The following is a 27,978-nucleotide window of genomic DNA, read 5'->3' on the forward strand; positions in this document are numbered from 1 at the left end:
ATTACTTGGGTTCAAATCCAGACTCCCACACTTCTAATGTGATCCTGGGGAGTTCCTTAACTTCTCTGTGCCTTGGTTTCTATACCTATAAAATGGCAGTAAGTAATATCTAACTCATAGGATCCCTGTGAGGTAATCCTCATGTATGTGAAATGCTTATGATAGTGCCTGACACATAGTAAGTAAATACCTCTTTTGTAGGATAGTTTCTAAAATTATATTATTTGGCTAATAAAAGAAAGGATATTTGATGTAATGAGCACTGGGTGTTATATAAGACAGATGAATCACTGACCTCTACCTCTGAAACTAATAATACATTTATGTTAATTAATTGAATTTTTAAAAAATTAAAAAAAAAGAAAGAGTAATTCCAGAAAGTTTGGTGACTTGGGGACATTGAGATTACATGTGTATTTTCAGGACTATTGGAGTCCCTTTGGAGGTGAGATGAGAGTGGTATCCCTAACTAGGCAAGAATTGAACTCTTTGAGCATGCAGACCATGTCTTACTCATTTTTATATCAACACTGATTAGCTTTGCAATACTCATTAACTGATTTTGAGAGAAGTATAGCCTTTGAATTCATGAACTTTAAATCTATCTAGTTGTATCAGAAAAAGCCTAATTAGTTTGCTGGTAATTTAGAAAATATTGGGCAGAAAAAAAAAAAAAAAACAAGGTACAATCAAAGCTTAAAAGACATTCTACCATTTATATTAAAGTAGATGGAGGGATCCCTGAGTGGTGCAGAGGTTTGGCGCCTGCCTTTGGCCCAGGGCGCCATCCTGGAGACCCGGGATCGAATCCCACGTCGGGCTCCCAGTGCATGGAGCCTGCTTCTCTCTCTGCCTGTGTCTCTGCCTCTCTCTCTCTCTCTCTCTGTGATGACTATCATAAATAAATAAAAAAAATAAAGTAGATGGAGAAGAAAGAATATATGTATATATTCATAAATATCTATACATAAAATATCTCTGGAATATACACAATAAACTAATATATATCACTTGCCTTCAAGGAAGAGAACAGTAAGTTGGAGACAAGGATAGATAGGACAAATTTCACTGCACATCCTTTTGAACTCTTGAATTTTGAATCATTGTGAATGTATTGACTGTGTATTGATCAATATATCCATGAAGAAAATATTTAAGAGTATGTATATGGCCCTTAGTCTGAACTATGGTGGTAAATGAAAGAGAGGCAAATTTAGATACCCAGGCATATGTATGGTACATTAAGTGCTATTGTCCTGAGTTTTCTGTGAAACTCAAATACTTTTTGTGAAAAGCAATAATTACATTAAATGTTAATGTATTGAACATCCAATTAAAAGTCAGACATTATCAGAACAGGTAAAAAGGCAAGAACCAACTGTATATATTTTACAAGAGACACACCCTAAATTTAAAGACACAAATAAGTTTAAAAATGAAGTGATGCGGGATTCCTGGGTGGCTCAGCAGTTCAGCGCCTGCCTTTGGCCCAGGGCATGATCCCAGGGTCCTGGGATCGAGTCCTGTGTCGGGCTCCCAGCATGGAGCCTGCTTCTTCTCCCTCTGCCTGTGTCTCTGCCTCTCTCTTTTTCTCTATGTCTATCATGAATAAATAAATAAAATCTTAAAAATAAATGAAAATGAAGTGATGGAAAAAGATGTACCATGCAAAGAAATAAGCATACGAAGGCTAGAATGGCCATTAACATTAAATAAAATAGACATTAAGATAAAGTATTACCAAAGATAAAGGGCAGCACTTCATAATAATATAAATATTAACTAAACGAAAATATGTAACTGTTATAAATGCATATGTACCTAATTACAAAGCCTCAAAGAACATAAGACAAAAATTGACAGCTTTAAAAAGATAGACAATTCCACAAACACATTTTTTCTAAGTGCATGTGCTATATTCACCGACATAGACCAGATGCTTGGACTCTTCGAAGAGTCAGTGCCATGGGGAAAAATAAAGAAGTGGGGAAAATATTCTAACATAAGAGACATAACCAAATACAGTTTGAATCTAGATAGAATTCTAATCTTTCAAAAAAGAAGGCGTTCTTGGGACAATTGCAGAAATTTGAATATGGACTGAATATTAAATGATAATAAAGAATTACTGTTCGTTTTCCAAAGTATCATGATACTAATGTGGTTGAGGAGGCAAATGTCTTTATCTTAGGAGATGAATATTGAAGTATTTAGGGGTGAAATGTCTGTAATTTATATTCCTATGGTGTAGCGAAAAATACATACCTGCACATATATGTGGCTTGTGCATGTATACATATGTATCTATATATAGAGAGAGAGAGAAAGCAAAAATAACTGAATGTCACTAATTGTTGAACCTAGTTGGAGAGTGTATGGGTGATTACTGTGCTATTCTTTCAACTATTTTGTATGTTTGAAACTTCTTAATTAAAAGTTGGGAGAAAGTTTTGCAAATTAAGCAACAAGAAATATTTGGGCAAAGCTGATCTTTTAAATATAATTTTTATAATGGAAATAAATATATGTAAGAGTAGAGAGAATACAACCACTTGTAACCATCAGCTAGCATTAATAGTTTTGAATTCATGACCAATCTGGTTTCATTTATCCCTCACCCACTCTGCCCTTCCCCCAGGTCACTTTGGAGACAAACCTAAATGTCATTATTTCATTCATATATATTTCAATAAATACCTATCCTCAAAAGATAAACTCTTTCTAAAAATCATGATATGATATCACATTGAAATCAATAGATGACTCCACAATATAATCAATCAAATATCAAGTCAGTTTTGAGGTATCTTTGAATGTCTCATAAATAGTATTTTTAAACAGTTGGTTTATTTAATCAAGTTCCAGACGAAGTCTGTGGATTGTATTTAGTCCATGTGTCACTTAAATCTTTTTTGGATCTAGGGGCTTACCCTCTGTCTTTTTCTCTCCCTTGTAATTTGTTTGTTATAGAGATCAACCTGTAGAACTTTTCACATTCTCAATTTTGCTGATTGTACTCCCAATATGCAGCTTAACGTGTTCCTCTGTCTCCTGTACTTGGCCATACTGGTAGTCAGATCTAGAGGCTGGAGTATATAAGATCATGTACTTCTATCACGAGGCACATAACTTCTGGTTGTCTCTTTTTGTGTGTAATGTTAGTGGTTTTGAGGACCATTGCCTAGGTCCATTATTACAGGTAAACTTTTTTAGAAAGCACTAAATGATAAATATGTTAGGCTTTACAGGACGTCACTCTGTCACAACTGCTCTGCCATTGTAGCCTGAGAATAGTTAAAGATAATATGCAAAAGCAAAAAATAAGCATGAGTATGTCCCAATATAGCTTTATTTACAAAAACAGGCACTGGGCCAAGTTGGCCTCAGAGTTATAGTTTGCTGATCCTTGCTTTATCCAAATATATATGATAGTTTTAGAAAATCAATACTAATATTGATTCAAACAATAGGATTACTAAAAACAGTTTAAGATTTCTTTGCCTGTGTTTTTGTCCTTATATTCTACTAAGAATATTCAAATTACTATGTTAAAGTCCCTAGTTCCTCAGTGTAGTAATACCAATTCCAGAGACAAGATTGTTTCTTTTTTTGTTCATTTTGTTCTTTTTTTTTTAAGATTTTATTTATTCATTCATGAGAGACACACAGAGAGAGAGAGACAGAGAGAGAGAGAGGCAGAGACACAGGCAGAGGGAGAAGCAGGCTCCATGCAGGGAGCCCAACATGGGACTCCATCCCAGGTCTCCAGGATCAGGCCCTGGGCTGAAGGTGGTGCTAAACCGCTGAGCCACCCTGGCTGCCCTTTCATTTTGTTCTTAAATTTGGGGGATTTTGTCCCTTTGAGAAAAATTGAAGATTCCAAAGTCAGATATATAAAACAAAGTATATTTGGAAAAGTCTAGCTTCTGTTCCTACTCCTCCATACTGTTCTTTGTTCTTGATTGGATCTCATGGGAATCCTACTTATAGGTAACCAGTTTTCAAAATGTTATGCTACAGTCCTTCCGTTTTTAAAAATATTTCTTTATTTTTATTTTTTAAAGATTTTATTTATTTATTCATAAAAGACACAGAGAGAGAAAGGCAGAGACATAGGCAGAGGGAGAAGCAGGCTCCAGGCAGGGAGCCTAGTGTGGGACTCGATCCTGAGACCGTGGATCACACCCTGAGCCAGGGGCAGGTGCTCAACTGCTGAACCACCCAGGTATCCCATATTTCTTTATTGTTAATTTTTATTAATTGGGGCACCTGGGTGGCTCAGTGGTTGAGTGCCTGCCTTTGGCTCAGGTTGTTATCCCGGAGTCCCACATTGGGCTCCCAGGAGGGAGCCTACTTCTCCCTCTGCCTATGTCTCTGCCTCTGTCTCTCTCATGGATAAGTAAATAAAATCTTTAAAAAAAGAAAAAAAGAAAAGAAAGAGTGTGTGAGAGAGCACAAGCAGAGTGAGGGACAGGGGGAGAAGCAGACTCCCTGATGATCAGGGAGCCCAATGCCAGGTTGATCCCATGACCCTGGGATCATGACCTGAGCCTAAGGCAGACGCTTAACCAACTGAGCCACCCAGGTGCCCCTAGTCCTTCCATTTGACAAAATTTAAGTAAATACATCTGTTTCTGAAATAAAATATACACAACGCATACCATTTTATTCACCTTTCTTTTTTCATATAACAGTATATCCTGGAGATCACCCCACAGCTGTATGTAGAAATACCATGCTTTCCTTTTTGCTGTGCTCCATTGCATGGATTTGCCAGAGTTTATTCAACCAGTTTTCTAGTGATATTATATTTGGCTCCTTTCCAATTGAATGAAAACAATCATTTAAACCACAGGAACCACAAAATCAAACAGACAAATAGCTATACAAATTTAGAATGATTGTTTGTAATGTGCTAATGACTTTGAATTTACAGGAGGAGGAAAAGACATGAAATGAACCCAGATTTCAGTCGACAGTCACGTGATAAGAAAAATAAATTGCAGGACAGATCTAGGCTAAGAAAAGCGCAGTCACTGGTAAGTATTACTTATAAAAGCTTCTGTACCATAATGTTTATGAAAATTGCTAGATCTCTAATCCTATTTGTGAAATGAAATTTGTTTGTTTTGTTTTTTTAATCAGAATCATCAAGTGGTGATTTAAATTCTAGTCTCTGACTGACAAGCTATGTGACCTGGAAGACATCCTTTATTTAATTTCTCTAAGCCTCTATTTAAAAAAAATATTTAAGTATAGTTGACATACAGTATTGCATTAGTTTCAGGTGTACAACATTGTGATTCAACATCTCTATACATTATGCTGTGCTCACCACAAGTAGAGCTAACATCTGTCATCATACAACACTATCATAATATCTGTGACTGTATTCCCTATGTGCTACTTTTTATTCCCATGAGACTCTAAGTCTATTTTCTCATCTATTTAAAAAAAACAAAACTGGGGACCCTTCAATGGCTCAGTCAGTTAAGCCTCTGCCTTCAGCTCAGGTCATCCTAGGGTCCTGGGATCAAGCCCTGCCTTGGGCTTCCTGCTCAGCAAAGAACCTGCTTCTCCCTCTCTTGCTGTTGCTCCTCCTGCTTGTGCTCTCTCTGTGTCAAATAAATAAATAAAATAAATAAAATCTTTTAAAAAAAACCTGGATGAACTGAAGTATATGAATCTGCTGTGAAAAAGTATACAATATAAAGGGAACATTATTATCATTGATTCTTCTGCTGTGAGTCCTTTGGGGTGAGGGAGAATGGGCTATAGAGATTTCTCTAGAAATTACTTACTTCTAGGGGCCCCTGGGTGTCTGCCTTCTACTCAGGTCAAGATCCCAGGGTCCTGGGATTGAGCTCCCACATCGGGCTCTCTGATCAGAGGGGAATCTGCTTTCCCTTTTTCTCTCTCCCGACTCATGCTCTCTCTCCCTCACTCACTCTCTCAAATAAAGAAATAAAATCTTAAAAAAAAAAAAGAAATAAAATCTTTAAAAAAAAATAAAATAAATTACTAACTTATAGAGTGAAGGTTCAACTTACCTAAGAAAAAAGGTGTACTTTCCATAGTTTTCCTGTTACCAGTGGAGCATGATTATAAAAGTGCACTTCAAGTCACTTCAGAAAAAATGAATTAGAAACTTTTCCTTCCCTAATTAAAAATAGCTAATTGACTACCTAATAAAGTCAGTGATTGTGACTAGGGAGCATTATTATTTCATAGCAGAGTTTTCCAAATTGTGGTTCCGTACACCCAGTGGATCCCTCTCAGCCCGTATGAGAGTCTTTGGAGCAAAGTAGAAAAGAATAAGGGTGGAATAAAAAGTTCATTTTAGTAGTAAAGATTTAGAAATAAGCTGAGGATACACACTCAAGGAAAATTAATATAAAATAGATGTCAATTGGGAGAGGAATAAGTATGTACTTATGAATAAATCACTTTTAGAGCTCTGCTTTAAAGCTATTACTTTCTGTTTAAATGTATTTTCAAGTGTTATGTTTCAAAAAGAGAGAGAGAGAGCTTTTTAAAATGAGCTTTTTAAAAAATAGGGCAGTCTGTATTGAGGAGCCAATTTTGTTGGACTGGATGAGGTTTATAACAGACATATGTACAGATGCCCAAGGGAATGGAGAAGCTGAACGCAGAGCAGTAAAATTGTCAGTGAAAACGATTAATTGAGAAAAATAACTTTATGAGGCTTATCACACAGGCCATTTAGGCACACTTCTGCCCAGTTTCCCAGCCCTTTCTAAGCCAGGAGTAGAAGAGAAATCCAGGGGAGAGCTGGGAATTTAAAGGACGATAAAAGTTGATGGTTGATGTATGCTTACAAATTATCAGCACAGTCAAGCATTTCTCTGGCTTAAAACACAAGACAAAATAAAGGCTACACAGAAGCCTTCTTTAGGGGCTTTTGACATTAACCATCTGTCACACACTAGAAGGGTTTGCGTACATTAAAAAAATTCATTATATTTATAAACTTTAAAAGTTGTGCTCATTAAGGGAGACCAGGACAAATTAGACAATGAGAGAGAATGGTGAAGCCATTAATAAAATGAAGTGTGCAGTTGTATTGATGTACTTGTATTGTTTATGTAAATATACTAATTATAATCACTATTTATGCTTGGTAGTTTTGATAAGGAGCATAAGGCATCATTAAACCCTCCAGAAGCGTGCTAGGATCATTCTCTCGGTAAGGATGCCTATGACAAGCCTGGTTGTGTGGGGCCGCGAGGCAGCGTGTGGCTCAGGCCCGCTCTCCACGTGGTGGCAGTTTGCCCTCACTGTGGGCCACCTAGCTCAGAGGAAATAAGCAACCTCCTCAGTAATGCAAGACAGTTGTGAAAATTAGGAAATGCTGGATGTGGGACCTGAGAGAAGAGGAAATGGGTTTTGAGGAAATTCAATTAGGGGACAGGAAAGAAGGGAGCAGAACTCGAGACTTGCCACTGCAGAGAGGGTGGTAGACGCAGCCTGGTGCCATGGCAATGGAGACAACACCATGTTCATTCAATAGAAAGTTCTCACATCCTTTAGATAGGTGTATGTATGGAGATATGTAGGAGGAACTGGGCATACAGGTGAGCGGCAAAATTCAGGGGAACACATTATAAAGGTGAGGATGAGAAGGACAGACCCTCAAAGTGGCCCAGAAGGTACCTGAGACCTGAACACTGAGGATTCCTTGGCTCCTGTAAGCAGAAAATACTTGGATACTTGGCAAAGGTAGAGCTTCATGAAATGGAATGACTGGAACAGAAAAAAAGCCCGGGAGCATGAAAGTACAGGGAAAAATTCCTTAAGCCATCTCTCCAGAACTGTGGGCATCAGGCCACTGAGACCCAGCTTCTTCATTCTTTGCCTATCGTGACTTACAGCTTTCAGATGTGAGAGGGGGATGCCTGGGTGGCTCTGCCTTTGGCTCAGGGTGCGATCCCAGGGTCCTGGGATTGAGTCCCGCATTGGGCTTCCCACAGGGAGCCTGCTTCTCCCTCTGCCTGTGTCTCTGTCTTTCTCTGTGTGTCCCTCATGAATAAATAAAATAAAATCTTTAAAAAAATAAAACAAAAAAACAATGTGAGAGATGTCTTTAGAAAGAGAAACCTGTTTGGGGAAACAGGTTCAAATCCAAACAGCGAGCTTGTGATGTTTTCTATTATTTTAAATTGGCTTTGGTTTTCAAAATCATCCCCTTAGGGGATCCCTGGGTGGCGCAGCGGTTTGGCGCCTGCCTTTGGCCCAGGGCGCGATCCTGGAGACCTGGGATCGAATCCCACATCGGGCTCCCGGTGCATGGAGCCTGCTTCTCCCTCTGCGTATGTCTCTGCCTCTCTCTCTCTCTCTCTCTCTGTGTGTGTGACTATCATAAATAAATAAAAATTAAAAAAAAAAATCATCCCCTTAGGGTAAAAGGGTACCTACCTGATTGCCTCTTAATGCTTTTAATTCTAAAGCTGCCTCTTAAAAACAAAAACGATATCTATCTATCTATCTATCTATCTAACAGAGAGCAAGAGCACAAGCAGGCAGAGCTGCAGGTAGAGGGAAAGGGAGAAGCAGGCTTCCCGCTGAGTGGAGGGCCTGATGCAGGGCTTGATCCCAGAACCTCAGCCAAAGGCAGACACTTAACCACTGAGCCACCCAGGCCACCCTAAAGCTGCCTCTTTTTTTTTTTTTTTAATATTTTATTTATTTATTCATGAGAGACACAGAGGGCAGGGACACAGGCAGAGCGAGAAGCAGGCTCCATGCAGGGAGCCCAACGTGGGACTCGATCCCAGGACCCCAACCTGAGCTGAAGGTGGCGCTAAACCACTGAGCCACCCAGGAGCCCTAAAGCTGCCTCTACAGCTGCTTCATTTAAACCACCTTTGGTGTGAATCCTTGATAGAAGATGCGAATAAAGCCTAGACCTGATCACTAATGCTTTACAATTTTGAAAACCATTTATTAAAATTAGATACATATCAAGAAAGGTCCGTTACTCTTCATTATTAAAATAAAACTCCATACAGGACAAAGCAATTGAAAAATATAAACACTACCACAGTATAGCAAGTACTACCATCTTAATTAAACTTCAGGAAATTTCCCATCTTGTATAAAGACATAGAAAAAAAGTTGTTTTTCATCTCAAGAGCCAGACCCACACTGCCTGTTCAGGAAGGGGAAGGTGGGAGCTGTCTCCCTGTGGGAAAGCCTTGAAGAGCTTGTGAGGAGGGATGCCATCTTGAGGGCTGAGATGCTACAGGCACCTGGACTTCAGAGGAGGGGAAAACCTGCTCTGTAGGAGATTAAGGAAGTTTGTTGTTTCTCCTCCTGCCTGGGAATGGGAAGGTGGAGGGTAGGAGAGAAAGAAGTGGTGGAGAAAGAGCTAGCCAGGAGGAGAGAAGCTCAGACATGTAGGGGAGTGGGGCTAGGACCCATTCTGATTGAATTTATTTGCTGTTGCTGGGATGTCCACCCCACCTTCCATCGCTGTAGTAAATTCTCAATTTACACATGAAAGATCTCAAAAGTCTAGAAGACCACGAAAACAAAAGCCCCTGGGACAATTCACAAAAAACCCAAAGGTGGGTTTTGGACTTGCCCAGACCTGGAGGTAGACTTAGAGGATCCTGGCTGACATCTTGTTTCATCTCATTTTTTTTCTTTTTCTTACCAAGTGAAGTATAAAAACCTTAAATACCTTTTATCTCACTTTGAACTTTTGCTTGGAGATTAGAAGTCTTCACTTTCTAGGTTCTGATTTGGCCACAGATTTCAAAGAGCTTGCTGTTTCAGGGCATTCACCTAAATCCAAGTAACAAAAGCCTCTAATTGCCTGCTTACTCTAATTGCTTTAGATAACAAGTTATCGTTTTCTGTGCTCTGCTAATTCCAGCCTCTGCACTTACCTTCTTCAACACTTTCCAAGATAACTTGATTCTTAGTATTCTAAGAATACTAAAGGTTTTTAAAATGCTTCTGCAAGCTTCCTCACCTTTTTCTTTCTCACCTTCTCTGAGTCAGAAGAGGAGGAAAAAAAGAATAGACTCTAAATCGATACCTGATTCTTGTCATGGAAAGAACAATGGTTTAAGAATCAGAAAACCCAGAGTTCTGGCCTCCACTCTATAATTAACTGGCAATGAGTTTTCATTTTCCCATTTATGAAATGAGAGTTTGGATTCCAACATCTTTAAAATCCATCCCAGCCTACGGTCTGGAGCAGTGGGACCTCACAGTCCCCTATAAATGTTCTCTCCCCACTCTCTTCTGATACCTGAGGGACACAGCTGAAGCTCAAGTGACTTTTTTTTTTTTTAAGATTTTGTTTATTTATACATGAGAGACACAGATAGAGAGAGAGGCAGAGACACAGGCAGAGGGAGAAGCAGGCTCCATGCAGGGAGCCCGATGCAGGACTCCATCCCGGGACTCCAGGATCGGGCCCTGGGCTGAAGGCGGTAACAAACCGCTGAGCCACCCAGGGATCCCTCAAGTGACTTTATATAAAATTTTAGTGTGAATCCATCACACTATAAGGGAAGGGAGAAGAAATGTGTGGGAAATATCAGAAAGGGAGACAGAACATAAAGACTCCTAACTCGGGATCCCTGGGTGGCGCAGCGGTTTGGCGCCTGCCTTTGGCCCAGGGCACGATCCTGGAGACCCAGGATCGAATCCCATATCGGGCTCCCGGTGCATGGAGCCTGCTTCTCCCTCTGCCTGTGTCTCTGCCTCTCTCTCTCTCTCTCTCTCTCTCTCTGTGACTATCATAAATAAATAAAAATTAAAAAAAAAAAAAGACTCCTAACTCTGGGAAACGAACTAGGGGTGGTGGAAGGGGAGGAGGGCGGGGGGTGGGGGTGAATGGGTGACGGGCACTGAGGGGGGCACTTGACGGGATGAGCACTGGGTGTTATTCTGTATGTTGGTAAATTGAACACCAATAAAAAATAAATTTATTTAAAAAAAAAAAGAATCCATCACACTCGTGAATTCTGATTATCAACCAATCAAAACCAGTTTCTGTCTCTGTCTTTTACTTGGAGCTTTAGAAAATACATTGGATTCTAAACAGAAGTATTTACCAAACAATTGTATGCTCTGGTTTCCTGGCAGTCTTTTTTTTTTTTTTTTAATTTATTTTTTATTGGTGTTCAGTTTGCTAACATACAGAATAACCCCCAGTGCCCGTCACCCATTCAGTCTTTAATAGATTTCTTTAATTGTATGCTCTGGTTTCTGGCAGTCTTTAATAGATTTCTTTAGAATTCTGATGACTTCCCCAGGTATTTGTTTTCTTTTTTTATTTTTTTTATTTTTGATTTTTTAAATTTATTTATGATAGTCACACACACACACACACAGAGAGAGAGAGAGAGAGAGAGAGAGAGAGAGGCAGAGACATAGGCAGAGGGAGAAGCAGGCTCCATGCACCGGGAGCCTGATGTGGGATTCGATCCTGGGTCTCCAGGATCGCGCCCTGGGCCAAAGGCAGGCGCCAAACCGCTGCGCCACCCAGGGATCCCTGTTTTCTAACATATATTTGGTTTGGATGTATAGAACTAGAAATCTCTACAGAAGAGATTTTATTTTTTTTTTTTTAATTTTTATTTATTTATGATAGTCACACAGAGAGAGAGAGAGAGGCAGAGACATAGGTAGAGGGAGAAGCAGGCTCCATGCACCGGGAGCCCGATGTGGGATTCGATCCCGGGTCTCCAGGATCGCGCCCTGGGCCAAAGGCAGGCGCCAAACCGCTGCGCCACCCAGGGATCCCTCTACAGAAGAGATTTTAAATCATTTACCTCCAGCAGTGAAATTCCTGAGAATTCCATTTGAAATGCAGAGTAAAAAAGAACATGGGCGGGTACTTGGGTGGCTCAGTTGGCTGGGCATCTGCCTTCAGCTCATGTTGTGATCCTGGAATCATGGGATCAAGTCCCACATTCCCCTGCTTCTCTTTCTGCTTCTCTCTCGAATGAATAAGTAAAATCTTTATTTAAAAAAAAAAAAAAGGAGGGATGCCTGGATGGCTCAGCGGTTGAGCACCTTCCTTCGGCCCAGGACATGATCCTGGAGTCCTGGGATGGAGTCCTACATCAGGCTCCCTGCATGGAGCCTGCTTCTCCCTCTGCCTGTGTCTCTGCCTCTCTCTCTCTCTCTCTGTGTCTCTCATGAGTAAATAAATAAAAATTTTTTAAAAAATAAAAAGAAAGAACATGGGCTTTGCAGTCAGACAGACTTGAGCTCTTTTACTAAATGGTGTGACTTTGGATAAGTTACTAGACCTTTCCGAGCCTTCATTTTTTCATCTGTAAAATGGGAATAATGATTCCTCCCTTGCAGGATTGTGATTTGGGTCACTTATTAACCTCTGGGACGCTCTGTTTCCTCACAGGCAAAATGGAGTTAGTAGTAATGACACTAACCTCACAAAGTTGGGAGGGGGGATGTAAAGCATTTAGCATAGGCCTTGCTCAAAGAAGCAGTCAGTAAATAGCTGGTAAGAGTAATGGCAATAACCAAGGTCAAAATCCCACCACAGGACAGCCTGAGGCTGCAGGAGGGAGAGCACTGATGATAAGAAGCTATAGCAAGAGAGGTCAGCCAGGCAGCCAGGGGTCCTTGGCACAAGTCTCTAACCTGTGAAATAAGCTTATTTTTCTTGCTTTTACTTTTGGTTCCCCTCAGTTTTCTTTATCTCCCTTTGTCTTTTCTTCCTCTCACAGTTTCCACTATATGAAAAATGGTTGCATCCGTAGTTATATATTGAAATGTGAGCCACGTATTTCTTTTTTCCTGCATGGTCTCTGTACAGTCTTGTGCCTACGCATATGTTCATGCACTCATTACTCATCAGTGTTGGGTTTTTTATTCCACACTCAGGCTGAACAGAGCACACATGTTGAACTCAGCGCTGTGAATTCTGTACTACACGCACTCCACTGCTTGTCAATTACAATATTAGTGGTTGTTAATTTTTGATACCCAAGAGAAGAAAGGACCTAATTGCTAACAATCCTGGGGGAAAAATTAACTCTCAGGCAGGACCACTATTTAGAATCTGCATTTATCCTTTACCTCTAAGAGAGCATAGTTTTCTTGTTCTGTCTTGTTATCTCTTGTTTTATGATGCTATGTATAATGAATTACCCTGGTATATCCAACAGGAATGACTCTACCTACTTCTCTTTCACTGAATATTTAGACTGTGGCATCATGGCTACTCATTTTTAAGAGTTACATACAAAATATTTGACACAAATTGGCTTCTCTTTGGGATCTACATTATGAGTTATGTAATATTATTAGTTACATACATGTTAGTTATGACAGATATTTAATCACTGTTACTTCTGGGGTTTTAAAAATATATGAGCTGGCTGGCTGGCTGAATCAGTAGAGCATGTGATTCTTGACCTCAGGGTTGTGAGTTTAAGCCCCACTTTAGACTCAGGGCTTGCTTACAAAAATTATATATATATAATAATTTTTATTATATATATATAATATATATATGTGTATGTGTATTATGTATATATAATTTTGTAATATAGTATTTCACCACAAACTACAGTACAAGCCAATTTTCTAAGACATAGCTGTTTAGAAATCCGAGTTCACGATCATTGCTAACAAATAACCCTTTGAACTTCATGGCCTGTGCACATTTTGCAACATATTCCTGCCTTCCTTCACTTGGGAGACCTATTGGTGCCATCACAGAGTCTTGGATTTAAATTTTAAAACCTGGCCTAGGGTTGCTTAGCCTTCCTTCGCAGCTCACAGCTTTACCCCAAGATTACTTAAAAGATAAACCAACAGCAAAGACAGACCTGTGCCTTCTTTAAAATTCTGTTGATGATTTTTCCCCAACATGTTCCCTCTGTTTCTCACAGAAGCAGAGTGAGCTAGGAAGAAAAGGGAACACCTCCTCCATAGTGTTGAACGAAGCAGGGGCCCCCTGGAAGACTGACCACACAGGTCTGGGCAGCAACTTGGGATCCTAAGCAGGCAAGAGAACAGCAGGGATCCTCCTCCCAGAATTCCCAGATTGAAAAATCCAGGGAGCAGCCCCATCCTAGAGATTAAGCAAAAGTTGAAGTGAAGCCAGGATGAGTAGTCATTCCTTTTAAAATCTCTTCCAAAAGGAAACCCCTCTAGGTGGGTATCCCCATCAGTGACCCTTACTTATTGCTCAGTCCCCAACCTGTGTTGAGGCAATTTATAGGAATGAGTTGAAGCTGACTAAAACAAACACTTCAGATTTTATGATTTTCAAACACAATAGTCCATATTTATATGTACTACTACCATATTACTCTTGAATTAAGTGTCATAAAATGTTGAGGGTAGATATTTAAAAGGGGGGAAGTGGGTAAAATCTACAGAGTGAAGATTGTCACCTTCTTTACCTTACTTTACCATATCACAGGCTTGAGAAGATTAAATGAAATAATGTCACCTGAGTGGCTCAGTCAGTTCAGCATCCGACTCTTGATCTCAGGTCATGATCTCAGGGTGTTGAGTTCAAGCTCTGAGTCAGGCTCCATGCTGGGTGTAAAGCCTACTTAAAAAAAATCTAAAAATTTCCCCGAATAGCCAGGGGAATATTAAAAAAGAAAACCCAGAGCCAGGGACATCACAATGCCAGATTTCAGGTTATACTACAAAGCTGTGATCATCAAGACAGTGTGGTACTGGCACAAAAACAGACCCATAGATCAATGGAACAGAATAGAGAATCCAGAAATGGGTCCTCAACTCTATGGTCAACTAATATTCGACAAAGCAGGAAAGACCATCCACTGGAAAAAAGTCTCTTAAATAAATGGTTCTGGGAAAATTGGACAGCCACATGCAGAAGAATGAAACTAGACCACTCTCTTACACCATACACAAAGATACACTCAAAATGGATGAAAGATCTAAATGTGAGACAAGAATCCATCAAAATCCTAGAGGAGAACACAGGCAACACCCTTTTTTGAACTTGGCCACAGCAACTTCTTGCAAGATACATCTGTGAAGGCAAGGGAAACAAAAGCAAAAATGAATTATTGGGACTTAAGATAAAAAGCTTCTGCACAGGGATCCCTGGGTGGCGCAGCGGTTTAGCGCCTGCCTTTGGCCCAGGGCGCGATCCTGGAGACCCGGGATCGAATCCCACGTCGGGCTCCCGGTGCATGGAGACTGCTTCTCCCTCTGCCTGTGTCTCTGCCTCTCTCTCTCTCTCTCTCTGTGACTGTCATAAATAAATAAAAATTAAAAAAAAAGCTTCTGCACAGCAAAGGAAACAGTAAACAAAACTAAAAGACAACCTACAGAATGGGAGAAGATATTTGCAAATGACATATCAGATAAAGGGCTAGTATCCAAGATCTATAGAGAACTTATTAGGGACACCTGGGTAGCTCAGTGGTTGAGCGTCTGCCTTCAGCCCAGGACATGATCCTGGAGTCCGGGATCAAGTCCCACATCGAGCTCCCTGCATGGAGTCTGCTTCTCCCTCTGCCTGTGTCTCTGCCTCTCTCTGTGTGTCTCTCATGAGTGAATAAACAAAATCTTAAAAAAAAAAAAGAACTTATTAAACTCAACAGCAAAGAAACAAACAATCCAATTATGAAATGGGCAAAAGACATGAACAGAAATTTCACAGAGGAAGACATAGACATGGCCAACAACCACATGAGAAAATGCTCCGCATCACTTGCCATCAGGAAAATACAAATCAAAACCACAAATACCACCTCACACCAGTGAGAATGGTGAAAGTTAACAAGACAGGAAACAACAAATGTTGGAGAGGATGTGGAGAAAGGGGAACCCCTCTTGCACAATTGGTGGGAATGTGAACTGGTACAGCCACTCTGGAAAACTGTGTGGAGGTTCCTCAAAGAGTTAAAAATAGAACTGCCCTATGACCCAGCAATTGTACTGCTGGGGATTTACCCCAAAGATACAGATGCAATGAAATGGCAGGACACCTGCACCCCAATGTTTATAGCAGCAATGTCCACAATAGCCAAACTGTGGAAGGAGCCTCGGTGTCCATCAAAAGATGAATGGATAAAGAAGATGTGGTCTATGTATACAATGGAATATTACTCAGCCATTAGAAACGACAAATACCCACCATTTGCTTCAATGTGGATGGGACTGGAGGGTATTATGCTGGGTGAAGTAAGTTAATCGGAGAAGGACAAACATTATATGGTCTCGTTCATTTGGGGAATATAAAAAATTAGTGAAAGGGAATAAAGGGGAAAGGAAAGAAAATGAGTGGAAATATCAGTAAGGATGACAGAACATGAGAGACTCCTAACTCTGGGAAACAAACAAGGAGTGTAAATGTCAGTGAGGGTGACAAAACATGAGAGACCTAACTCTGGGAAATGAACAAGGGGTAGTGGAAGGGGAAGTGGGTGGGTGGTTGGGGTGACTGGGTGATGGGCACTGAGGGGGCACTTGGTGGGATGAGCACTGAGTGTTATGCTGTATGTTAGCAAATTGAACACCAATAACAAAAATAATTTTAAAAAATTAAAAATTTAACACATTAAAAAAAGAAATAATAAATGTATGGCATTTTTTTAATGTATGGCATTAGATATTTGCAATTGGGGCTGGTGGGGTGGTATTTCTAGAAGAGTGATTGGCACACTTCAGGGACTATCATTATTGTTACTATATTTATCTCTTTTCCATATCCACATAATCATTTACCTAATCTATTCTCTTATGTGCATTTATCCAATAGTGTTGTATCAGTGATCATTTGCAAATTTTTGCAAATAACATGAATGGAGAATCAGAAAATGAAATTCACTGGGGAGTGACAGATACAGGGATATATTCAAGCTGGTATACACAAGTTATTCCAGGTGATAGCCCTTCTTGGGCCTTCACCTGCTGTAGGGTCCTACTCCTTCTTGGGACACTCAGCCTCAATAGCCTCTCCCCATTCTCACTCTTCTGTGCCTAATAAAATGACCATCCAGCCTGAAGATAGGAATTTTCTATTCCTACTTCAATGTCCACTTGCAAGGTGCTTTCAGCCACTGCCCTGAAATGAAAGAGGAATCATTGGTCCGTTTATTCACTTATCCCACAAGTACTTTACAGGTGCAAGAGTGGGTGCTAGGGACACAACTATAACAAGATACAGTCCTTGCCTTCCAGGAGCTACATGCTGGAGGAGGAAAGCTTCCTGTCAAGGAAGGGGTAACTCCTAGGTGTCTGGGTTGGGCAATTGTGTTAATGCTCATGCCACCCACTGAGATTGGAAATGCAGCAGGACATGTTAGGTGTGAGGTACCCGTGGGACAACAAGTATATGTATTCAGAAGAGAGCTGAATTTATGACCCAAGAGTTCAGGAGGGACAGAGGGGCAAGAGATATAAATCTAGCAGTTGAAGACATAGGCACTGATTGCCTAGGAAGTGGGCCTGGAGAATTCTATTGTGTAAAGCATGGCCTTATATTTCTCTTCTATGTCCTTGCATTTAAAGACATGCTGACACCAATTGGTGATATTATTGAGTAAATATTTCTAGAAAAAGAACAGTAAGGGGGCACCTTGCTGCCTTAGTTGGTAGAGCACATGACTCTTGACCTCGGGCTTATAGGTTCAAGCCCCACACTGAGTGTAGAAGTTATTTAAAAATGAAATCTTTAGGGATCCCTGGGTGGCTCAGTGGTTTAGTGCCTGCCTTCAGCCCAGGGCGTGATCCTGAAGTCCTGGGATCTAGTCCCACATCTGGCTCCCTGCATGGAGCCTGCTTCTCCCTCTGCCTGTGTCTCTGCCTCTCTCTCTCTTTCTCTTTCTCTGTGTCTCTCATGAATAAATAAAATCTTAAGAAAAAAAAAATAAAATCTTTAAAAGAAAAGGAAACAGTAAGATCAACAGTGAGAAAAATCTATTTATTTATTTATTTATTTATTTATTTATTTATTTATTTATAGCTCACATGAGCAGTGAGGGGCAGAGGGAGAGAAAGAGAATGTCAAGCAGACTCTGCACTGAGCTCAGAGCCTGATGTTGGGGCTTGATCCCATGACCCTGAGATCATGACCTGAGCTGAAATCAGAAGTCAGACACTTAACCAACTGAGGCACTCAGAAACCCTGAGAAAAATAATTATAGATGGTCCCTGGCTCTCAGTGGTTTAACTTATGACTTTTTCAGCTTTATGATGGTGCAAAAGCAGTACACATTCAGTAAAAACCATACTTTGAGATTTGGATTTTGATCTTTTCCCAGGCTAGTGATAGGCAGTATGACACTCTCATCTCATGATGCAGGTTGGTGGCAACTGCAGCTCCAGTCAGTCACACAGTCACAAGAGTAAACAACTGATACACTTAAAACCAGTCTGTACCCACAGAACCATTCTGCTTCTCACTTTTGGTACAATATTCAATACATTACATGAGCTATTCCATACTTTATCATAAAATTGACTTTGTGTTTGATGATTTTGCCCACCTGTAGGCCAACGTAAGTGTCCTGAGCATGTTTAACGTAGGCTAGGCTGAGCTATAATCAGTAGATTAGGTATATTAAATGCATTTTTTACTTAAAATATTTTTAATTCATGATGTGTTTATCAGGACATAACCCCATCATAGGTTGAGAAAGATCTGTAGGCTGGTTCCATCCTTCTTTGTGGGAATAGTAAGGAAAAGCGGTAACAGATACACCTGCACATAAGTAAAGATAATTTATAACAACATTGCTTGTAAGAGCAACCCCATCCTACTGGGATTTTTATGGAGGCTCCATCATGGAGGCATGATCAATTATCAAGTCCATTTCTAGCCCCTCTCCCCTCTCCAGAGGATGGTGAGTGGGGCTGAAAATTCTAAGCTTCTAATAATGGCTTGGGCTTTCTGGTAATCAGCCCCCATCCAGGAGCCCATCCAGAGTCACCTCAATAGAAAAAAAGATACTCCTAAGTGTTCTTATCACTTAGGAAATTACAAGGGTTTGAGGAGCTTCGTGCCAGGAACATGGGACCAAGACTAATATGTATTCTTCTATTATCTCATACCCAATGTTAGCATACAAGAAATTCCCAGTTATTTCAACCAGATCATCAGATAGATGCTTTAGATCAATATCTGAGACTGTCAGATTTATACCTTTTTTATGTAACCTCCCCATGTTTTCCTCTTAAATCTTATCTTTTCTATTGTAATGATGGACATTAAAGCCTTAAAATGAAAAGGGTCTGCAAATTTGTTTTCAGAGACAGAAAGAAAGGGTAGATTTAACAAGATGATTTTCCCAGAGCCCATCTTAGAGGGAAGAGAAACCCAACAGTCTGGATAGGTGGTGACAATTACCAAGGGTGGGGGGCGTCTGTGTGTGTGGGGGTAGGGTGAATCCCTGCAACCTGCCTTGGCTAAAAAGGAGATCTTGAGAGGAACCTGCCTGAGCATGTGAACTCCCCACCCTCCCACCCCCACCCTGGGGGAACTTAGGAAAAAGGGGTTCCTCAAATGCAGTGGCAGTGATAAATCAGCTTTGCAAAGTAATAGGATTAAATTCAAAACTGTTACAGGTGATGTGTGACTAGCCCGTGCTTGTATCCTAGAGAGCTAGGCCTTTTCTTCATTCAACAGGTATTATTCTATTTTTATTGTTACTAAGATAGCACAAAGGGAACACCTCTGTTTGTTCTCTTACCTTAGGTTGATCTTAGAACAACACCAAAAATGCTTACTGTACACTGATCTTGAAACAACCCTGAAAGCTTCAAAGGAGGGAAGATTATTTGCACCCATTTCTTCCACCTTTTCCTCTCCAATTCTAAAAACTTGCTACATTTAATCCCAGCTTTGCCTACTTTTTCCCAGAAAAATCATCAATGAACTATGGATCTACTATAGGAACCCGTAGATTCATTGAAGTATAAGATCCCAGCTTTGGGGGATCCCTGGGTGGCGCAGCGGTTTGGCACCTGCCTTTGGCCCAGGGCGCGATCCTGGAGACCCGGGATCGAGTCCCACGTCAGGCTCCCGGTGCATAGAGCCTGCTTCTCCCTCTGCCTATGTCTCTGCCTCTCTCTCTCTCTCTCTCTGTGTGACTATCATAAAAAAAAAAAAAAAAAAAAAAAAAAAATTCCCAGCTTTGTTCTCAGAGTTTGCGATTTTGTCAGGAGACAAATGATTACAGTCAGGAGTGAATGCTAATGTCCAAGAACATATGTTCAATGCCAAGTCCATAATAATGACTTCCAGAATCCAGCTGAGGCAGAAATCCCTGAGGGTCAAGAAACCCAAGCTTCTTGGAGAAGGTGGACCTCAAAGGACAGGTTAGATTTAAATAAAGAATAGAGTATGTGAAGCTGGTATAGGGTGTGAGGTAAGACCAGTCCGTTTGGGGCATCTTTGTGGAATAATGAGGGACCCAGTTCCCTGGACAAGAGGACAGGAGACAACAGTCATTGGATGAAGTGGTTTCTGATTCAGTGAAAGTCTAAAGTAGGATTTCCCCAGATTAATGGAAACCCTGTGTGTTTCGAACATATCTAGTAGAGCATGAGAAGGATATAATACATGATCTGATGGTTGGGACATGCCAGCTGGATATGGAATCATGGGACCAAGATTGTGTTCAGGGAAGGTTACGGTATCTGCATATCTGTCCCACTTCCTTATGTCTCTCTGTACAGTAGGGGCCAATGTTAAGAGTGAACTTACAAAAAAAAAAAAAAAAAGGAGTGAACTTACAAGAGTCCATCACTTATGCTCCCTGCAAGCTCAGCTTGTGATCTTTCTTTCTCTTGTCGTCTCCAACTTTCCTTCTTCCCTTTCCTGCTCCCGGCCAGATGTCCAGGAGAAATCCTTTCTCACTGTGAGTTTTGGTTGGAATGTCAACCTGCAACATTTTCCTTTTTAGAGTGAATGTGTGCATGTACAGATTAGTTGAGAGTGTAAAATATGGAAACTCTACCAATACTCACCTGGCCTGAGAGCCGCAAGACTCCAGACCTGGCTGACACCTTTTTGCGCTGTGAACTTGAGCTGGCACTTAAATAGCCTGTTCTTGGGTTTCATTTATTTGTAAAATGGAGATGCTAATACTTCCCTACCTACCTTGCAGAATTTTCTTGAGGTTCAAATGAAAGTATGGTTGTGAAAGCACTCTGGAGACAAAAAAAAACTGATGTTAGCTCAAGGTGAAGATTGCATGGGGGCTAGGGGTGGTGACATTGAGAAAGCCTCAATAAATCCCATCCAGCCCTACAATTTGATAAAGTTGTTTTGTATCATTAAAATAAGTTAACTATATAGCTTCCTCTCTGATGTTTTAGTGGCTGTCACTCAAATGATGTCTTTTTCCTCCCCAGATATCCCTAAGTGCAGAACCCAGCGCCCCTCTACAAGTTCCCACTCATCTTGCTTGGTCTCCTCATTGGTGGGCAGGGCTCCCAGCCACCGAAGCAGCAACGAAAATCCTCATGCAGCATCTTCAGAGGCACTCTGGACTTCAGGCTTTACCCAGCTAGGCTCCTGATCTGAGGTCAATTTAGATATGTGAAAGGATTTTGATAGAATGACAAGGTGTTCTACACACTGGAGAGTTGGGTGTTACTTGAGTCCTCTATTAGAGGACTATTACTAACTTTCAGCTTAGGTACCCACTTGGCAAAGGGAGTTCTCAGTATCTCTATAAAAGGTATTCATGGCATAAGTGCTGATATAGTTACAAACCTAGATATAAATGTGAGGATAGATACCATGGGATTGATAAAGGGACATAGAATAGCTACAGTGGTAATATTGGGTATAGGGGGCAGGGTCCCAGAAGGATACAGACAGCATACTCCCAAGGCTAGTTTAATGAGCAGTTTAATGAAGAGGCTGTTTCCCATGGTGTCTCACTGGCTAGGGCTCCATCACAAAATACCACTGTCTTCATCTGTTCCAGCTGCTATAACAAAAATACCATAGATGGGTAGCTTATAAACAACATACATTTATTTTCTCACAGTTCTAGAGGCTGGGAGCTCTAAGATCAAGATGTCAGCAGGATTGGTTACTTCTGAGGCCTCTCTCCTTGGCTTGTGAGTGGCCACCTTCTCCTTGTGTCTTCATATGGTCTTCTTCTGGGCAGGTCTGTGTCCTAATCTCCTCTTATTATAAGGATACAAGTCAGAATAGATTAGGGCCTGCCCATATGACCTCATTTAACCTTAATTACCTCTTTGAAGACTTCATCTCCAAAGATAGTCACATTCTGAGGTCCTGGGGGTTAAGACTTGAATATAGGAGTTTAGATGGGGGGTGGAGGCTAAGGGGGTGGGACACAATTCAGCCCACAACAACACTGTAGGGAGAAGTAAGAGAATCAAGATGAGATGGTGAAGCACCTAGGAACTAGCAACAGTGGAAGCCTCTGTCATCCTGTGGCCTGAAGAGGCAAGACAAGAGGGAAAGGGCCTTTTGTTCCTAGAACCCATGAGAGCTGTAGCCACAGGAGAAGGGCCGCCCAGTGAGATATATACTCTATGATGGAGGAACACAGTCACTGTTAAAAACAAGGCCTAGCAGGGAAGGGAGAGGGAGAAGTCCCAACCCCTCTCTCCCTACCCCTTGACACTCCAACAGCACTTGCCTCTCATCCAGAAGTCAGAGCACAAAGAAGCCTGGGGAGAAATGTGTCTAGGTGTGGTGGAAGGGGTATTATATGGGTGAGACAGTGAGGAATAACTAGCACAATGGGGCGAGATGTAAAAATTTTTGAAGAAGGAATTATAATTGATATTCAAGCAATGTGAATGGGCTTCAAAGGGTAATTGGAAAACAGAAAATGTTACTTAGCTGCAAAAATATTAGTTATATGTTCTAAACTAAACCACCTACTCATGTAACCATTTCAAGGTCCCAGAAGTTACCATTCTAGGATACTTACTTACCTAGTTAAGTATAATGATAGAAAACCAAATGTTTGTCAATAATGTTGAACACTAATATGTATGTATATATATATATATATATATATATATATATATGTATGTATATATATATATATACACATACTTGTTTTTGAATGGTTCAAAATGATGGCCTGGAAGGATGGCCCAGGATACAGTGGTTTGGATGCCCAAATGATTGGTATAGGACAAAACATGCCCAACTTACAATTGATTAGTTTGCACCACCCAAGGTGATATTAAACATGACACTGAGGCAGAGAAGAAAAAATATATATACCTGGGATGAGACCTGGTATTCCTCCTATGGGCAAAGCAGATGACTATTAGTTAAGATTACTTCTTCATGAAGGCTGAGCCCTCATGGTCAGCTCCCAGGAGTCAGGGGCAGCTGGGTAGCTGGGAGGCCTACAGCTCCAGGATTCTGCACTGCTTTGTCCCATTGAGCCCCCTGGATTATGTCAGGATCCAGTTACATCGTGGGCATAAATTTGAATGGGCCGGTCTGGAGTGTGTCTGTGTCTCTTCTGAAATAAACCAGAATCTTCTGGGGCAAGGACCTATCAAGAGAAGGAAGGGCTCGTCTAGTACTAGTGGCTACATCTTGTCTTAAGCTGTAGTTAGGTTATCTATTTCTATAAAACAAACCAGCCCCAAATTTAGTTGCTTACAATAACAGTCTGTCATTCCCCTCATAAATCAGCAGTTTGGGAGCGTTCTGGGGAGGAGCTTGTCTCTGATCCGTACAATATCATCCTCTGAGTCCTCCTGACAGAGGGCTGGAAGGTCCAATCCCAAGATGGTCTAGAGACATGGCTGGGAAGTGCATGCTAGCCTTTCACTGGGCATTCAGCCAGAGATGAGGGCAGGGGCCCCTGCTCCTCTTCATCTGGGCTAGGGTTCTCATAGTATGGGGGCTGGGTTCTACGGACGAGCATCCCAAGAGAGAGACAAGTGGGCTCTGAATCACCTCTTTTGTCCTAGCCTCAGAAGTTTCTCCATTATGCCCTGATGACCACAGAGGCTTATCCAGTTTCAAGCAGAGCAGGCATAGACTTTACAGAATTGTAAGGTTCTGGAAGAACATGTGGGATAGGAAATATAATTGTGACTATTTTGGAACAGACTGCCTCAGGATGGTTCCCTGTGTGACCCTTACTTGTCATTAGCCACAGCATAGTTATATGAACAAGGCACATCCCCTGTATTAGTCTGCTTGGGCTGCTATAACAAAATACCACTGACTGGGTGGCTTAAACAACAGACATTTATTTTCTCATAGTTTTGGAGGCTGGAAGTCCAAGATCAAGGTGTTGGCACAGTTGGCATCTTGCGAGACCTCTCTTTTGGGGTTACCTCTTCTCTGTGTGCTCATATGCCCTTTCCTTGGTACCTGTGCAGAGAGAGAGAGAGAGAGAGAGAGAGGTTTCTATGGTTTCTCTTCTTATAAAGACACCAGTCATATGAGATCAGGACCCCACACTTATGGCCTGATTTAACCTTAATTATTTCCTTAGTGGCCTCATCTCCAAAACAGTCACACTAAGGGTTCAACCTATGAATTTGCATGGGGATGCAAGCATTGGACTTTTAACATCGCCCAGAGTGATATGAATTAGATGACAATGGAGAAAGATTTCTCTTGATATTTGTTAATTTGAGAAAACTTGATTGAACTCCAACCTTGTGCCAGACTCTCTGCTAGGCTCTGCTAGGGAATGTAGGTAGGAGGCATCCTGCCTTTAATGGGTTTATAACCCATTTATAGTTTATGAGGGAGACAAAGCAGCCATTAAAATAGAGCAGTAGCTGCAAGGAGCACAGGCTGCTACAGCTTTGGGAAGGGACAAATAAACCACTCCACATGGAGCTGCACAAGTGGTGTCCAAGCAGAAATGGAGGAAGTGGTATTGAGTAGTAAATAGGAAGTGTGACAGATGAAGCATTTGGGAGAAATGAATAAACCATACAGAGACCCAAGGCAAAACTAGGGTGACTGCCATCCTGGTTTGCCCAGGGCTGGCCTGGTCTTAGGGCTGAAGTCCCACATGTAACAACACCTCACTCACTGTGCCTGGTCTATGGCACTGTAAATAGTTGGGTATGGCTGGCACATAGAGGAAGTGGGGTGGCAGCAGGGTTGGTGAGAGAGCAAGCTGAAAAAGTAGGCAGGAGTCCAAACAGGAACCAAGCCATGCTAAGTTTAGACTTCATCTTGAAAGAAGTTGAACAATGGGGGCGCCTGGGTGGCTCAGATGGTTAAGTGTCTGCCTTTGGCTCAGATCATGATCCCAGGGTCTTGGGATTGAGCCCCCTGTTGGGCTCCCAGCTCAGCTCAGCAAGGAGTCTGCTTCTCTCTCTCTCCCTCTGCATCTCCCCCTGCTTGTTCTCTCTCTCGCTCTTTCTCTCTCTCTTTCTGTCAAGTGAACAAATAAAATCTTTAAGAAAAAAACAGAAAGAAGTTGAGCGATCAATAGGTGACCTTAAGCAAGGGAGCGACTGGCTAAGACGTAGATGTAGGAAGAGCTCCAAATGCTGCATAATTAAGAAAAGGGACAATTCTATAGGCTGGTCAAGAAGCCATTGCACGGGGATAGAGAAAACCCTAGGATTTAGAATATCTTAAGGAGAAGTAATAGAACTTAGAAATACAAATAAGACATTCAAGCATGACTCTCAGGTTTCTGGTTTGGGCAATTGCAAAAAGTCTTGGGAAGTAATTTGGATGGTTTGGAAAGACCTTCCCCACACCACCCTACACAAGAATACCAGCAAAGCAGCTATTCTTCGGCTTCCCATATAGCTCTTATTGACCTAAAAATTCTCCATTGTGACACCAGTGACCCAGAAATCTCAACCAGAGCCACTAGACTTACAAGAACAGGAGGAGGCTGGGGGCAAGAGGGGGAAGAAGATGGGCATTTATTACACGTGATACTTCCTAAATGATTTATGTACTTGGTCTTACTTAATTTTTGCAAGAATATTTTGAGGTAGGCAGGTTGTTTTTCTCATTTTACCAGCTGCCAAATTTATAACAAAGTAATGTGCACAAGTGGCCACAGCTACAAGCAGCATAGCTGGGCTTTCAACCCAGAAGTGTTGGGCCATAAATACCTGATTTTTTACACCACGCTGTTTCCCTAATGAGCACTAGTTTCTACCTGATTGGATATTTTGCACATTTACTGTGATGCCTTGACTTCATCTGCCCTCAGCATTGAAGGATGAAGACCTAGGGAATGACTCTATCTACTCTAAGAGGCCAGCTGAGGTTGCTTTCAGGAGCAAGCATTGCAAGAACACTTCTTAATCCTTTGTAACTGGTCCCCACACTTGTTATACATGCAAAAACTCTAAAGCCAGAGGTCCTGCGTGATTATCTTTGTGAGTATCAGGGCCAGGGGAAGCTATGGAGACAGTGTCCCAGTCAACAGCCAATTTAGGGAGGGAAGAAGTGTCGGGAGATGGAAGTCAAGAGATAAGGAGCTAGGAGAAGGACACAAAAGGGAAGAAAGGAACACGTGATGGGTGTCCAGGGCCTCCCTCCAAAAGACAGGTGAGCTTGTCTAGACCTTACAGGGTCTCTGGAAACCTCTAACAGCTGGACCCATACCGCCCCTACGTGGAGGCTGCCTTCCCAGGTCGGGGACACCCTGTACCTGCAGCCTTAGGAGAAACTCCAGTGCCAACCCCAGCTCCTTCTTAACCAGCGAGGTTTATATTCTGATATAAATCTTGACTTATCTCCTTCGAGGTCTTAATCTTCCTGTATTTACATAGTAGTCTATCCATCTTGCGTCTAGTATTCTGTTGTTATTTCTGCCTATCTTTTACTCTTCCCACCCGCCCGTCCACCCGCCTTATGGATTGGGAACTTTTCAGAGGACCCCAGTTTCACTCACTCTGTATTTTCACATTTTCTTAATGCAGGAGGGGTGTAACTGGAGTTTGTCGTCACGGGAATGTCATCTGAGGGTCTGAAATGTTCATTTCTCAGCTGGCTCCTTGATCCACTGACATTGACAGAGAAAGGACACAAGAGGGCGCTCCTTCCCCTCTAGCTCAGTCCAGCGAGCTGCTGCTCTTCTATTATTTCATACTCTTGAAAATTCAGACGTGACTGACCTCAGTGAGAACATATTTGTATTACTATTGGGGAGAGGTTTGAGGGAAATTTTGAATATTTATACAGACACCCTTAGGGAAATATGTGTTCAGCCCAGGTCTTTGATTTCATTCAAATCCAACAAAGACCCACCAAGTCAGTTTTTGAAAAACGTAAAGTCTAGGGAAGAAACCTGTGTTTTAAAAAGTAACCTTACACCCATTAGGATGGCTATTGTCGAAAACATCAAAAACAAGTGTTGGCAAGGAGGTGGGGAAATTGGAACCTTTGTGCCTTTGTTGCTGGGGTTGTAAAATGACAGATGCTATGGAAAAATTAAACATAGGATTAGTTTATGATCCAGCAATTCAGATATAATTGAGAACAGGGACTCAAAGAGATATTAGTATATCCATGTTCATAGCAGTATTACTTATAATAGCCAAAAGGTGGAAGCAACACAAGTGTCCATTGACAGATGAATGGATAAACAAAGTGTGGTTTATACATACACTGGAATATTATTTAGCCTTAGAAAGGAAGGAAATTCTGACACATGCTACATTATGCTAAATTAAAGAAGCCAGCCTGGCTGGCTCAGTCAGTAGAGCATGCATCTCTTGATCTTGGGATTGTGAGTTTGAGCCCTGGGTTGGGTGTAGAGATTACTTTTAAAAATAAAAATGTTTAAAAAAGAAGCCAGTTTCAAAGATACTGTATGATTCCAGTTATATTAGGTACCTAGAGCAGTCAAATTCAAAGAAATAAAAATAGAATAAATGTTTCTAGGGGCTGTGGAAGGGAAAAATGGGGAGTTAGTGTTTAGTGGGTACAAAGTTCCATTTTGGAAGATGGGTGGTGGTGATGGTTGCACAACAATGCGAATGTACTTAATACCACTGAATTGTACACTTAAAAAT

The 27,978-nt window shown here is 41.3% G+C and overlaps 1 protein-coding gene across 7 annotated transcripts in view; it reads left to right on the forward strand.

Moving 5' to 3' along the window:
- The window catches only part of FBXO16 (F-box protein 16), a 62,269-nt gene extending 34,513 nt beyond the window's left edge, over nucleotides 1-27,756 (forward strand). For 3 of the 7 annotated variants that reach the window (XM_077868707.1, XM_077868705.1, XM_077868706.1), the window contains 2 exons: nucleotides 4,937-5,039; nucleotides 21,364-27,756. In XM_077868707.1, coding sequence (XP_077724833.1) covers nucleotides 4,937-5,039; nucleotides 21,364-21,522 — 262 coding nt within the window. In that variant the 3' untranslated portion in view covers nucleotides 21,523-27,756. Of the gene's footprint in view, nucleotides 1-4,936; nucleotides 5,040-5,145; nucleotides 5,950-7,145; nucleotides 7,189-14,440; nucleotides 16,437-20,841; nucleotides 20,868-21,363 lie in introns of those variants that run through there. The other 4 variants (XM_077868708.1, XM_077868711.1, XM_077868710.1 and 1 more) reach the window with 4 other exon arrangements.
- Nucleotides 27,757-27,978: the final 222 nt, after the last annotated feature.

The sequence above is a fragment of the Canis aureus genome, chromosome 24, assembly GCF_053574225.1.
Source record: "Canis aureus isolate CA01 chromosome 24, VMU_Caureus_v.1.0, whole genome shotgun sequence".
Classification (NCBI taxonomy): Eukaryota; Metazoa; Chordata; class Mammalia; order Carnivora; family Canidae; genus Canis; species Canis aureus.